General features: G+C 35.9%; 3 protein-coding genes across 3 annotated transcripts; 2 read left to right on the top strand and 1 right to left on the bottom strand.

Annotated features, from left to right (window-relative positions):
• Positions 1-2,599: 2,599 nt before the first annotated feature.
• LOC115626301 (probable cytochrome P450 28a5) lies at positions 2,600-5,740 on the top strand. Its single transcript, XM_030521629.1, has 7 exons — positions 2,600-2,803; positions 2,877-3,015; positions 3,931-4,038; positions 4,110-4,214; positions 4,276-4,831; positions 5,074-5,340; positions 5,415-5,740. Exons 1-7 carry the CDS (start codon positions 2,616-2,618, stop codon positions 5,579-5,581), a joined length of 1,530 nt encoding a protein of 509 aa, XP_030377489.1. The 5' UTR covers positions 2,600-2,615; the 3' UTR covers positions 5,582-5,740.
• Positions 5,741-6,141: 401 nt separating this feature from the next.
• On the top strand, positions 6,142-7,174 carry LOC115626433 (ribosomal RNA-processing protein 7 homolog A). The gene is made up of 2 exons (XM_030521808.1): positions 6,142-6,256; positions 6,314-7,174. The coding sequence occupies exons 1-2, from the start codon at positions 6,232-6,234 to the stop codon at positions 7,084-7,086; spliced, it is 798 nt and encodes a 265-aa protein (XP_030377668.1). The 5' UTR covers positions 6,142-6,231; the 3' UTR covers positions 7,087-7,174.
• A 3,264-nt stretch (positions 7,175-10,438) lies between these two features.
• LOC115626575 lies at positions 10,439-12,124 on the bottom strand. Its single transcript, XM_030521954.1, has 2 exons — positions 11,807-12,124; positions 10,439-10,894 (listed from the first exon to the last, which is right to left on the bottom strand). The coding sequence occupies exons 1-2, from the start codon at positions 12,122-12,124 to the stop codon at positions 10,439-10,441; spliced, it is 774 nt and encodes a 257-aa protein (XP_030377814.1).
• Between the last annotated feature and the right edge of the window lie 1,264 nt (positions 12,125-13,388).

Here is a 13,388-nt window from a genome sequence, read left to right as displayed (position 1 = left end):
ACTTTTTACTTAGTTTGTGCAACCATTCAAGGTAGTTTTGTAATACGAGTATGTGCTGTTAAATGGGGCATGTTGTTGTCAAGGCTTTTAATAACCAAATCGTAAACTATCCCCCCCAACCCCAACGGCCCACCCACCATAAAAGCCGCAAGCGTAGCCGCATGTTGAAAAGCGGAAGTTAGTCATGCATATTTGCACGGCCAATGCCAGCTTCGTCCTTTATCCTGTGACAACAACCTCAGCCCTAAACGGTCAGCTGCTAATTAGTTGCGTACAAAGTTTTCGGTAAATAGTTTTTAAATTTTAAGTTCGCTCTGGTTGACTTCAAATTGATTTTTAGCGATATTTATTCTATCTCTTTTTATTTACAAAGCCAAAGGACATCACTTAAAGCGGTTCTTTAAATCCTTTATTAATTAAATTCTCTTTTACCAAATGCTCCATTATATTAAATATTAAATAATCCACCAATGATCATGATTTAAGAGCCATTATCAAGATCGTTTGCTTGTTCGTTGGTTTGTTGTTTAATTTTTACTATTTGATTAAAATATTATTAATATTTTTTAAAGAATTTTAAACAAATTTAATTTGCTGTTGCTCTACTTCTTAAATGGCGATATAAATTATTTAAAAAGCAGTACATTCTATTAATAAGTAGTTAAAATATTAGCAATTTGAAATCACTAGAAAGAGCTCTCTATAAAGCCAACGAAATGGAATTTAATTTTCAGCACTTCAAGGTTATTGTCTGTTCTAAGTTATTGAAGTCATTCAACTTGTTAGATTCCTTTTGTTACTTTACATTTTTTTATTAATATATTCAACTAATATTTGAATGCTAATATTTTTAAAAACGTAGTCAAGCCAGTCTCTGTGAATAAGAGACTTAAATACATCCTTTTTTTTTGGAGATAAAATTAGCACAGAATCTTGAAAATACTTTAAAATCCTAAAAATATTATCTGCACATGAAAATGTACTGGCAATACAACTTATCTACAACTGATCTTATATTTAGAGCCTCCTATACAGATTTGAATAATCTATTTTAAACGTAGCTACTAGCTAATAAAGTATTTGTATTGTTGGACTTTCTGGAGCACAACTAATCCTGCCATATTTTATTTTTGGGGTTTAATTACATACATATATACATTATATACATATATCATAATACGAAAAATTCGAATGAATACATCGTTGATTTAACTACACTGATAAAAAAGTTGCGTAGTACAGATGAATATTTTCATAGTCAATAAGTAATTATAATTACTTTTACTTGATCTTATTTTTTTTCTGGACTAATTTCCATTTTCATTGATTTCACCCATTAGCTTGTAGACTGTAACGTCCATCTAACATATTCTTATTAACGTAGACTTGAACGAATTGTTAGTTTGTTTATTTCACCATCGCAGTCCGCAGCAGCTTATAAATTATAAATTGTTTAAAGGTGCCACTGCCCTGACCTGTGATAACAACTTCTGAGCATTTCAGTTTGCAATTAGATTGGCATTGTTTTTGGTTTCATAGGCCAGATACACACACACACACACACACATACTTACACATATACACTGTATATATTATGTTGTTAGCCGTGCATACAATGCTGGGCATTAATTGGGTCTTAAGTCTCGAGAGTAATCAAAGTCGCAAATGTTTGGTAACCTAACGCGACAGTTTATTTGATAAACAATATTCCAGTTATACCCTACACAGAAAGAGTGTGTCAGAGTGTATTGTAGTGATGGATAGGTTTGTAACATCCATAAGGAAGAATTAGGGATACACATACATACATACTATATATGTGGATGCAGAGTCAGCAGGACGAGGTGGATCCCCGTCGTCAGTGTGTTGCAATCATTATGTCTGTTTTAGAGTTTTTAGACTGACGCACTAATAATATGTATGTCGAGATATATCATATAGCTGCTTACGAATTAAATACTTTTTTGTTTATAAAGATGTGGGAACCAAACTATAATACCTGACGATGCTGCCTCATTTTTAAAGTTTTTTCAATAAAAGGCATGGGTAGTTGGAAGCAGAGGAATAAAGTTTTTGCTCTAGGGTATGTAGTATTATAATCAATCAATAATGTCTGCTTAGTTACAATATCGCCAAGCGCCCCATTATGATAATAAATGAAATGAATTTAGTGAATTTATGGTTCAATTGAAAGCCGTAAAATAATAATAAGCATCTTTAAAGTAAAACAAGCGCGCTCGTTATCTACGATAGTGATAAGGCAAATAAATACATTTATAAACACTCACCATATGCTTATGTGTTTGGTAAAACTGTGGAAACAAGCGATATCGTTTTGAAATCGTTTTTATTGTTAGTTAAAACAATCGCTTGACCTGCACTTGATTCTCTCAATCTAAATTCTCAGTTGCTTACTGTGTTCTCTCCACAATTTCCCTCTCTCACCATTTCCCTCTCTGTGCAAACGCCTCTCAATATTTTGTATTGAATTAATGAAGAGATTATGAATTTGTACTCCAAGCACATTCAACGACGACGCAATTCCAGTATTTAATAGACCAGCATCGACGCTGGAGGTGGACTAAAAAGCGCGCTAGTTTAGAATTATAGCCATTATGTTATTTTTAACGATCGGGCTGGTGCTGCTGCTCGCAGCTCTGGTATATATCTATATGACCTGGGGCTTCAACCATTGGCAAAAGCGTGGAGTTCCTGGACCAAAGCCCAAGGCCTTCACGGGCAACTATCCGAACTTGTATACTATGAAACGACATGCTATATACGATATTCAAGATATCTATCGGTGTGTATGAATGGATTTGGGGACAAGGGGCGTGGCCCAATTGCCAATTAATTGATTGTTTACTTGTTGACAGCGATTATAAGCAAGACTACGATGCTGTCGGTATCTTTGGCGGTCGTGCGCCACAGTTGCTGATTCTTAGTCCTCAGCTGGCCCGCCGGGTGTTTGTAACCGATTTCAAGCATTTCCACGACAACGAAATATCAAAAATGGTAAGTACTACTTATATGGGTTGTTAGCTCTCTGAAAATTGATCACACCTATGACATCATATCAATTGTTTGGATATATATATCGTGTACCTATACAAGTATTTATGCAAGCTTAAGGGGGTTCTTGTGTGGACAGATAGCTCTTAGTTTTTCTATAGAAGGCATTAAATGCTAATTAAATGAAAAAATAAAGATATAAAGTTATCAAAATAGTTATGCCTTATTTGAAATGAAAATGTAAAGAACTATTTTTTGTTTTTGTTGTAAGTAAATGGAAATTATGTATTGCATCGTATTTTGAAATAATCATTGGTTATTTGATCAAATTTTCTCATCAGTTCGTTCAAAACGTCAGTTTAATAAAAAGTAAAATTAATTAAAAATAACATTTAAAAAACAATTTTATTAAAAGTATTCATATTTTACAAGAAAAACTTTTTATAGTTATAAAGCGCCACCAATTAGCTATTTTGTTTAAATTAGTTAGTTTATTTACAAGCATTTAGAGGTAAGCAACAATGATTCGCAAACTACGCTTTGATTTATTTGCATCACCAGAATATGCTAATTGCAATAATGTTTGGTTACGAAAACGCACTAAGGTGCAATTAAGAATAATTGATTTTGATATTCTCAACGTATAATTACACCACACCTTGTAAAATGTGCTTCTTATATTCGTTGCCTAGCCTTATTTGAATACAAGGACATTATTGGATTTATATTTTTCAGAACGCTGGTTTCAAAGTTAATTTTTGCACCAATTTTTCTTCACCAATCATTTCTATGACGATTTATTGATAGATTAAATATAAATAAATTGTTCACGTATTTCACCATTGGTTGTAAGTTTTTGCTTTGAAGGCAAGTTATTAGGTTAAACAAAAAATGAATGCTTTTTTTTGGCATCTGCAGGTCGATGAAGAGTCGGATTTCATTTTTGCCAACAATCCGTTTTCGTTAGTTGGTGAGGTGTGGAAGGAGCGACGAGCTGATGTCACGCCCGGCCTGACAATGGGACGCGTAAGTCCAACACCCTGATTAGTTAGAATTAGTTAATTAGCATTAGCAAAGAATTGGTCTTTTGCCCGCAGATCAAAACCGTCTATCCTGTGACGAACAAGGTGTGCAAACAACTAAGCGACTTCATAAAAAAGCAAACCCGCATTGAAGGATCGAACGGCGTGGAGGCAAAGGATGTAAGTAAATCAAGCAAATTACACTCGAACTTTTCTGTTGCCAACTAAGTCTTTAATGCAGATAAGTCTACGCTTCACCTCGGAAATGGTCACGGATTGTGTGCTGGGTCTGAGCGCCCAAAGCTTCAGTGACACACCCACACCCATCATGGCGAACGTGAAGAATTTATTCGACCAAAGCTGGCAATTTATAGTCTACTTCGTACTGCTCAGCCTCTTTCCAGCATTGCTTTACATTAAAAGGCTGCGCTTTATCCCAAAGTCGGTGGAGCACTTTTTCGTCGATCTAATGCAGAATGCAATTGACACGCGCCGCAAGCAGCAGGAGGAAGGAGGCAAACATTTCCAACGCGTTGACTTTCTTGACTACATCATACAGTTGGCCAACAAGCGGCAACTGAACACCCGTCAACTCACGGCCCACACAATGACCTTCCTGCTGGATGGATTTGAAACAACGGCCGGTATTCTTGCCCATTTGCTCCTCTTCCTGGGCAGAGATGAGCGTGTGCAGCAAAAGCTGCGGGAGGAGGTGACAGCGCATTTGGAAAGCGGTCAGGATGTGATCAATTTTGACAAGCTACATGAACTTCCCTATTTGGATGCGTGTATTCAAGGTACTTATTGTCCATCTGTTTGTTTGTTTGTCTGTATGAACCCTTCGTTTTCAAAGAGTGTTGCAGCTAATGTTGCCAAATTTTTAGCAACGCTTTTTTGGCTTTATTCGATTCCTTTTAAAAGCAGTTCTGCGAACGGTCGCTATACAATTTGTTAGCTAGCTTTATCAAGTTTACTTCTGTACCACGCACTACTTATTTCCTTCTATCCCAAAATTATGCTGAAATATTGTATTTTACAGAAACCATTCGCCATTTTCCGCCCGGCCATATGTCCAATAAGCTCTGCACAGAGCCCTTAGAGATACCAAACAAGAACGGTCCCAATTTTGTGATAGAAAAGGGCACCACAATCATTGTTCCGCACTATTGCTACATGCATGATGAGGAACACTTCAGCAATCCCGCGGCATTCGAACCTGAGCGCTTTATGGAGACAGATGCAGTCAAAATATATCGTGAGCGTGGCGTATTCATGGCTTTCGGAGATGGTCCCCGCGTGTGCATAGGTAAGTGCACAAGAAAAGTTATATAAATATATATACGAGTATATTTTATGAAAAATATACATTTTATTTTTAAGGTATGCGTTTTGCCATGGCCCAAATCAAGGCCGCCGTAGTCGAGGTGATAACCCATTTCAACATTACTGCCAATGCAAAGACGCGCAAGGATAACCTCCTCGATCGGCTATTCTTTTTGGCTCGTCTAGATGGCGGCATTTGGTTGAATTTCGAAGAGCGCAAATGAGCTAATGGTTTTATCCACTTATTTATACAGGGAGTCAAGTCGAAATAAATTCGGCTTAGAAACGTGTCTTGTGGTTAACTCTGTTGTTGAATGTATGTATTGCAACATTAATGGTTAAATAATAAATATTTTACAAAAGCTTAACATTTTATTAAGCAATTTTCTTATTAATACGTTTCTCAAAATGCCTATCCCACCAAAATTGTTTATGTTCTATCTTCAAAAAGCCAAAAAATTAATATCAAGCTGAAATTTGAATTGAAATTAATTGCGTTTTGATTTTTTGATGAGCTTTTTTTGAAACAATTCAGCGCTTCATTAACTTTGTAGATGAATGTTTTAAAGTCTCAAACAAACAATAAAAAGTATAATTTCTTATCACTTAGTAGAGTTTATTTATTCCGCTTATTTTTTAAAAAATAAATTCAACAACGATTTCCTGTTATTTTGAATTTCTTATAACTGCTATGATCTGAGTAACTTAGTGATAAAATAACAGCTAGGCAGTACTTGCTCATCACTAGAGGATGAAGTTGGCTGCGCTGCAGTAAACAGCTGTTCGTACCACAATAACAAAGTTGCATGTGCGCACATATTTCAAACAAAAACGTGTTTTAATTCGTTTTAAGCAATTTAACAATAAAATTAGCATGGTTGAAATAGAGGGATACAAAGGTATGTGCTAACTTAAGTATTTGGCAAATGAATTAAAACGCGAACTTTAATTTTCAGTGGTGCCGTTACGTTTAACGCCCGACGCCAAAGACTGCCACAGCATTTACATGCGTGAACATTTCATACGTTTAATGGACCCCAATAAACCTAAGGGACGCACGCTTTTTCTGCTCAATATACCGCCTTATGTCACCGAAGACAGTCTGAAGACCTTCTTCAAGGGCGCCGGCGGGGTTGAGAGCGTTACATTTGCCGCAAAGCCGGGAAAAGATGAAACAGAGCAGTGGCTGGAGCAGAGCAAAGCGCCCTTTACTAACACAAAAGCGCCCTTCAAGTTCAAGGTAGCCTATGTGGTGTTTCGGAAGAGTAGCGTCCTGGCTAAAGCGCTGGCTTTTAACAGCATTGATTTGTTCAATAGCAGCGGCAATTGTCTCATAGAAAGCGGCATGGAACTGTGGCACAGTGAATATAATAGTTTTATCCTAGACAATGTGAAGACACAAGAGCTCATCGATGCCTATATGAAGGGCTACGATAGGCGCCAACTTAAAGAGCTGCGAACTGCCAAAAACGGGCACGCAGACGCCGATGGCTGGGTTACGGTGGGCAAGGAAGGACGCAATGCTGGCTTTGAACAAAAGGAGTCTGTAATTGGCAGACTCGAAAACAAACTCGCTAAAGATAAGAAAACTAAGGAACTTAAGAATTTCTACACATTTCAAATACGCGAAAGCAAAATGCAAAACATTGTGGAGCTGCGCCAGAAGTATGAGGAGGATAAACGCAAAATCGAGCTCCTCAAGCAATCACGGCGTTTCAGACCATTCTAATATTAAGAAACTGTACGAGTACATTTTAGGAGATGAATAAATTAGTGTCAGTTTTTGTCAAATTAAAATAATTAATTATTCTCAACAATTGTTAATGTTTTAATTAACTTGCTGATAACTTGAAAGGGAATTTTGGTTGTCATTTAAAAATGTATTTATATTTAAAATGAAAATGAAATGAAATGCTATACACATAGTACACATACCTGACATCGGGATGGCATATAGACGAAGAGTAATTTAAACAAAATAATCTTTAGTCTGGAATTGAAAACAATACAAACGATTAAAAGATTGTTCTAAATAAAAGGAGAGCAAGTTTTGTAAATAAAAACGAATTGTTTCAGCAGTTAAAAAGCATAAAATTGGCTTTCCATTAAAAAATTTGATTGGAATCAAAATTCTAACTGATTGATATTTAAATGAATGTATATATTGATAACTATCAAAGAAAGGTGTCGTTTTTACGCTGAAATACTTTTCCCAACAAATTTGGTAAACTCCTTAATGCGCTACAAATAAAAAATAAAAAGACGCCAAAGCGAAGCCGCCTTTCGCACATCGCATTTGACCGCCTGACATGACCACTGTAAATCCTCATAAATTTGTCGGCTGCTCACAGTCGAAGTGCGCAACCCATTGACACTTTTCGATGGCTTAGTCCTTGCGTTTTTACTTTTTTGCGTGCTTTATTGCACGCCTTGCCAGTGTGTGCCATAATTTAGCGGCAACGCCATAACTTATGGCTGCCGTGCGCTGGCAGTGTGCCCATAAAAGCGCATAAAATCCAAACAAAAAGAGAGTGGAGAGGAGAACGCAGAAGGAGAAGGCAGCAACAACAACAACAACAAACGCTGCGCTTATTGTGTGATAATCGCATATGGTTTATGTTAATTTGAGAAATGATAAAAATATTTCGCTTATCAATTTTAATCATCATAATCGTCGTTGCGCTTGTCGTCGTCGTCGACGGACTCGTCTTCGGGTCCCGGCGAAGGCGGAACATTAACTGAGCATTGGATCTTGCCTCGCCCAGACTGTGCACAGCACGCGATCTGCAGACCCCCATGAGAAATGCGCTCCCGTCATCAAATGCTGCAGCTCTTAACCCAAGAAAATAAAATGTTATTGTAATACAATTTTTTTTAAACGTTATCACGATTGTTGACAATTTCGCGGAAAACAAAGTTTGTTAAATTAAAGTAATAAATTAATGAAAAATGTTCGCCTTCACTCACTGATTAAGGGTATATATAAAGTTTGTCCTTCAAAAATAACAATTATTGGTTAATTTTTAAAGTAACACTCAAAAATAATTATTCAATTTTTAGTGAATGAATACAAATTAAAAAATGAAAATCATGGTGAAAATGGATAGAAAATCTTTACAAAAAGATCTCTGTACAGATCCCGCTTTTTAAAAGTTACTATAAGTCAAGGATTTTTTCGTTTAAAAATAAAAAAATAATCATTATTTGCATTCCCTGGCTTTGAGGAAACATTTTTAAATGTATTGCTTTAAGTTTGATAGGAAAGTTGGGTCTGCTTGTTCCTCCAATGTTTATTTAATTTGAAAGCATTAATAGCTTAAACTATTTTTGTGCAATTCAGAAAAAAAGTAGAATGTAATAAAGATTAATAATAATAGAAAAAGCTAAATAGTTTCTATGTAATTTATAGAAACTTTCCATAATTTGTTGAAGACTTTTCCTCACATACCAAAAAGCAGTGTGCATTCTAGGGTATTCTAGGGTTAAATTTCCAACAAGGCCTTAGAGTGTTGCAAGTAACTTGAGTCGCTGTTGCTGTTTGGAGTGAAATACAAACGAGGGTACGCGTTGGCTAACGCATAGGCCTGAAGCTGCGACTTAAGCTGCTGCTGCTGCCGTTCGCGTTCATCGTGGTCGTCGCCAGTGTTGTTGTTGCTGCTGCTGTTGTTGTTGTGGTTGTTGTTGTTGTATTGGCATGCCTACTGTGGAGCCTAAAGACAGCAACACATTCATAATTTCTTCCGATTTGTATCGTTTTTAAACATTTTAAATTGATTAAAATGCGATAAATCATAATCGCCAACGTTGTCTGCCTGACTTGCAGATGCTGCAGTCTGCAGTCCATGCTCACAAACTCTCCCTTTCTCCTCCTCTCTGCTGCTCTCTGTCTCTCTCAGCTTTGGAGCTCAGTTTGCTTTACGGGTGATGGAACGATTTATGAGCTTTGAACATAATAAAGTGTTAACGGAACGAGTTATTAAGGTAATATGAATGCGCATAAGTTAATAAAAGCTTGCTGTGCTGCAGCTCTTGGGCCCTGGGCTTTCCGATTTGGGATTTGCATGGGCACCATCGTCTAAGGTTGCATAGGACCAGCTCGACTGCCTGATCTGGCTGGCTGGCTGGCTGGCTGGCTGGGCTAAGCGACGCCACACACATACACACATATATATAGCATGTCGAAAAATATAACATAAAACGACCACACGTACGTCTCCCATGCAACACAGCAGGACATCTTACATACATAAGACCGTCGCAGTTAGTGTTGTTGCTGTGGTTGTTGCTGTTGCTGTTGCTGCTCATGTTGTTGTCGCTGCCACAGACGAATGAAATAAAATAAAAAAGAAAGAAAATCAGCGCCCGCGCCCCAAAACGCCGTGTCTGTTAACCACAACAATCAATAAATTTGAACACGTGAACGGTCTTGGTAACAGCAATAACAATAATAACAACAGCAACAACAGGCATGAGAAACACTGGGATAAATAGAACCGATACGGAAGATCGCTGGAGATATAATTTAATTTCCATTAAACATGTATTTATATTTGAATCGTAAGAAATAACATTATTGGTATTGACATTCGAAATGTCATAAATGTCTACGTTTTAGGAATAAAATAAGCAATATTTATTCAAAAGTTTTTATGTTTTTTACTTTCAATATTTTGACATTTAAAAGTTTGTTTAAGAATGTTGGTTTCATTATAATAGTTAATGTTTATTTAAGAATATTTCGTCTGTCTTTTAAAATGCTTTCTCAGTCCTAGCTGAAAACAATTTCTAATTATTATTTAATGCTTAACTAAATGCTTGTTAAACGTAAAATACCTCTATTAGGAATGTTATACTTAATATAAATAGAAACAATTTTAAAATATCTTTATGTTATTTTATTTCAGCTCTGTGCCAACATTTAATAATAAAAAACAAATTGCGCTACTATTTTTATTATGTTTGAACAACTTATTAATAACAAACATTTCTAAAATATAATGTTGCAGAGGACAAATATTTTGTCACAGTGTGTGATGCGATAAGTGATGATCAATAAGCAAATTATGTTCATTAAATACCGCTCAATAGCAGTCTTCAAAGGTGTACCAGGTCGATGTGTCAACATCGTCCACTATGATGGGTTCCCTACGGGCTGTCGATGGTCCGTACAGATTGTAGCGCCTAGAGCCAGCCAGCACCTCTCGATAGCGTCTAACAGGCGTACGTGCCAAATGTAGTTCCATGAGGTCCCAATGATTCACATCTCGAAATACCGATTGTAACATATGCATGCGACCCAACAACTCTGTCTCACGTAATCCTTCATACGAGCGACCGGTGCGGGAGCGAAAAGACTTGTAAACCTCACTCTGTTGCTTCGTTTCAGTGGCCGTCTGGAGCTCCTTGCGATATAGCGCCCGTATGCCTCTTCCCAGATGTCGTATATGCTCGAAGTCTCGAATATTGAGCGCAACTAATGAGATGGCGTCCAAATTAAGCAGCTTATGGCCATCGATGTAGTTTTCGCGAAAGGTTTGCTTAACAAAGTGTTCAGATTGAGATAATCATTGATAGTTTTTTTTATAGAAATTATAGACTTTTAAATTTAAATTTATGAATATGTTCAGAGTTTCGAATAGAGTCTTACAATATAAATAGATGCATATTATTAATTTCTTGCCTTTATTTGTATTGCCTAATAGAATATTTCAAAGTTAATTACATTCAAGTTTTGTTACTAAGTATATAAATTCAATATTAAAAAATATAAAAATAAATTCTAAAAGTTAAATCAGTAGAAATATTTCAAAATACAACGTATAGTATACGTATCATATATATTTTACTTAGTTCCTAATATGTATTTATCAGCAAATAGGTTTCTCGAAGTAAGTAATTAAAGTGCCTTTTTAGTGATTGGAAATGGAAATAATTAATTCGTCGGAAGTTAAAATATCGGCTAAATTGTTGCGATTTCAATTAAAATGTGGCTTTAATAGTTTTTGAAAAAAATTTACAATGAAGAGGTTATACTACTTTTCGAAAGATATAAATAAAATATATATGTATGTAGTAGGCAGAATTATTATTGAAATTCTTTTCAAAATTGTATTTATTTAAGGATATTATAGCAGGCTTTCTAATCGGCCCCATCTATCTAATTGATTATTCAATTGATTTTATTCGTTCAGCATCATTTAATCAAATTATCACTATAACTGTATAAATTAACCCCCTTATTACATAAGGACGTTTCTTTATCTTTATAACAAATCTAAGTATGTGCTTAATAAAAGTTTAATAACAAGAACTGGCTGGTTTATAACAATTCTATCCAGACCTATTTGCGAGTATATGGAAATTGCATCTCTAGTATACTTCCCATAGAAACAGGGAGTATATATATGTTTTAAAACATTATTTAATTGACCACTCTATTTGACCCTTACCTCATACTCTGGATATCCGAAGTTCCGCAACCAATCGGCCACATCATTGATGCTCCACTTGAAGACCTCAGTGCGGGCCTGTGCATCCACAACGGCAGCGCACAAATTGAAGAGCGTATCGGGTGTGGCCTTAAAGGATAAGGGAACATCGTCCTTATCGTATTGGATCTCGGGAAACATGTAGCTGGGATATCTGAAGCAGAAGTCCTGCTGCTCATCATCCTGCGATGGCTCACTGAGGACATCATCAAGACTTGGGCTGTTCAATAGCTTCGAGCGCGAACAACACGCCGAAGACGTAGACGACGTCGACTCCATTCGAGTGGAGGACACGTACTGCAATGTCGAAGTTAATGTCTAACCCAAATAGACATGCCATACGTCGCATTTGCGGTTTAGACCAAGAGCCACAGTATTCGTGTCTGTTTACATTGTTTGTTTTCCGTTTTTTTTTTTATATTTTACTTTTTTGGTTGGCTTCCTGTGTCGTGATTGCATTTGCATATCATTTATTCGGGCGTGCTGTGAGGAGGCGGTGTTAGGCGCCGCAAAGTATGCTACGTAATGCTACTTACCACAGAACTTCTATTAATAACACGATTTTCGCGAACAATTTTCACTTTTTCACGTTTTCTTTTCATTTATCGTCTGGTGGTTTGTTTACTTTGACATTTCTGAGTAATAACTTAATAGCACACCAATTCCTATCGAACGAGCGTTCCTCTTGCGTTCCTCTTGATTTAAAATTTAAAGTCACTTTAAAAGTAGCTTGAAGTATTAACTTTAACTTAAGTTATACACTTTTACTTGGCCGTTAAATGTTAAGTTTTACAGATCTCTTATTCAAGGGAGTGTAAGTATATTAATATTATAATTATTGTATATTTTACCGCCCTTTCGGAGCCCCGTATAAATGTTGGAAACCAATAAACAAAAACAAAAAAAAGTGTTCATAAGAAAAGACTATTAATAATCAATTATTAAAAATGTATTAATCAATACAATTTCATCGAAATGTGTTCTTTAATATACGCTTAAGACAGTTATTTCTCTCGTAGAACCCATATACCAGGTTAGTAGTGGCTTCAAATCTAAATCAATGTGTTCATAAAAACAGACAAATGCCTCGCCTTCTTAATATTTGCGGCTCTTTTCTTATATTAAAAGTAATTATAAACCAATAATGATTAAAGAACTGAACTCCAAGCAATGGATGAGTATATTATCATTTGATTTTTGTAATAAAAAAACAAGGAACTTATACAAAATAAGGGGCTGATGTATACCTGCAGACAGAAAGTGTATGAGAATAAATTGTTTATAAATTACAAAATAAAACCTTTGAACCAGTTCAGTTTTAATGCGATTTTCCCTAAGTACAAAGCGAAGTCGATAGATTATTAAGAATCATGAAACTTAAAACACCTTACATAAAATCAGGATTTTGTACTTGAAACAAATTGATTTGAACTTACCTAATCATTGCCACAGTTCGTGCTTGGTATCAGAATTAAAATGTTTATTTTCTCCGCACTATAATGACGCCATTCGGAAGGATATCTGGAAAGGAAATCTGCAATTA

Source organism: Scaptodrosophila lebanonensis, unplaced genomic scaffold, assembly GCF_003285725.1.
Source record: "Scaptodrosophila lebanonensis strain 11010-0011.00,11010-0021.00 unplaced genomic scaffold, SlebRS2 tig00000085-arrow-pilon, whole genome shotgun sequence".
NCBI classification, from domain to species: Eukaryota; Metazoa; Arthropoda; class Insecta; order Diptera; family Drosophilidae; genus Scaptodrosophila; species Scaptodrosophila lebanonensis.
This window is presented reverse-complemented; position numbering and strand designations above follow the sequence as displayed.

Excerpts from the sequence above, each read along its gene's own strand:
- LOC115626301 (XM_030521629.1), top strand. The coding sequence starts at position 2,616 with ATGTTATTTTTAACGATCGGGCTGGTGCTGCTGCTCGCAGCTCTGGTA. Across the intron at positions 4,215-4,275 it reads ACGGCGTGGAGGCAAAGGAT|ATAAGTCTACGCTTCACCTC; the intron begins GTAAGTAAATCA and ends TCTTTAATGCAG. Across the intron at positions 5,341-5,414 it reads TGGTCCCCGCGTGTGCATAG|GTATGCGTTTTGCCATGGCC; the intron begins GTAAGTGCACAA and ends TTTATTTTTAAG.
- LOC115626433 (XM_030521808.1), top strand. The coding sequence starts at position 6,232 with ATGGTTGAAATAGAGGGATACAAAG. Across the intron at positions 6,257-6,313 it reads TGAAATAGAGGGATACAAAG|TGGTGCCGTTACGTTTAACG; the intron begins GTATGTGCTAAC and ends TTTAATTTTCAG.
- LOC115626575 (XM_030521954.1), bottom strand. The coding sequence starts at position 12,124 with ATGGAGTCGACGTCGTCTACGTCTTCGGCGTGTTGTTCGCGCTCGAAG. Across the intron at positions 10,895-11,806 it reads TCGGATATCCAGAGTATGAG|CAAACCTTTCGCGAAAACTA; the intron begins GTAAGGGTCAAA and ends CACTTTGTTAAG.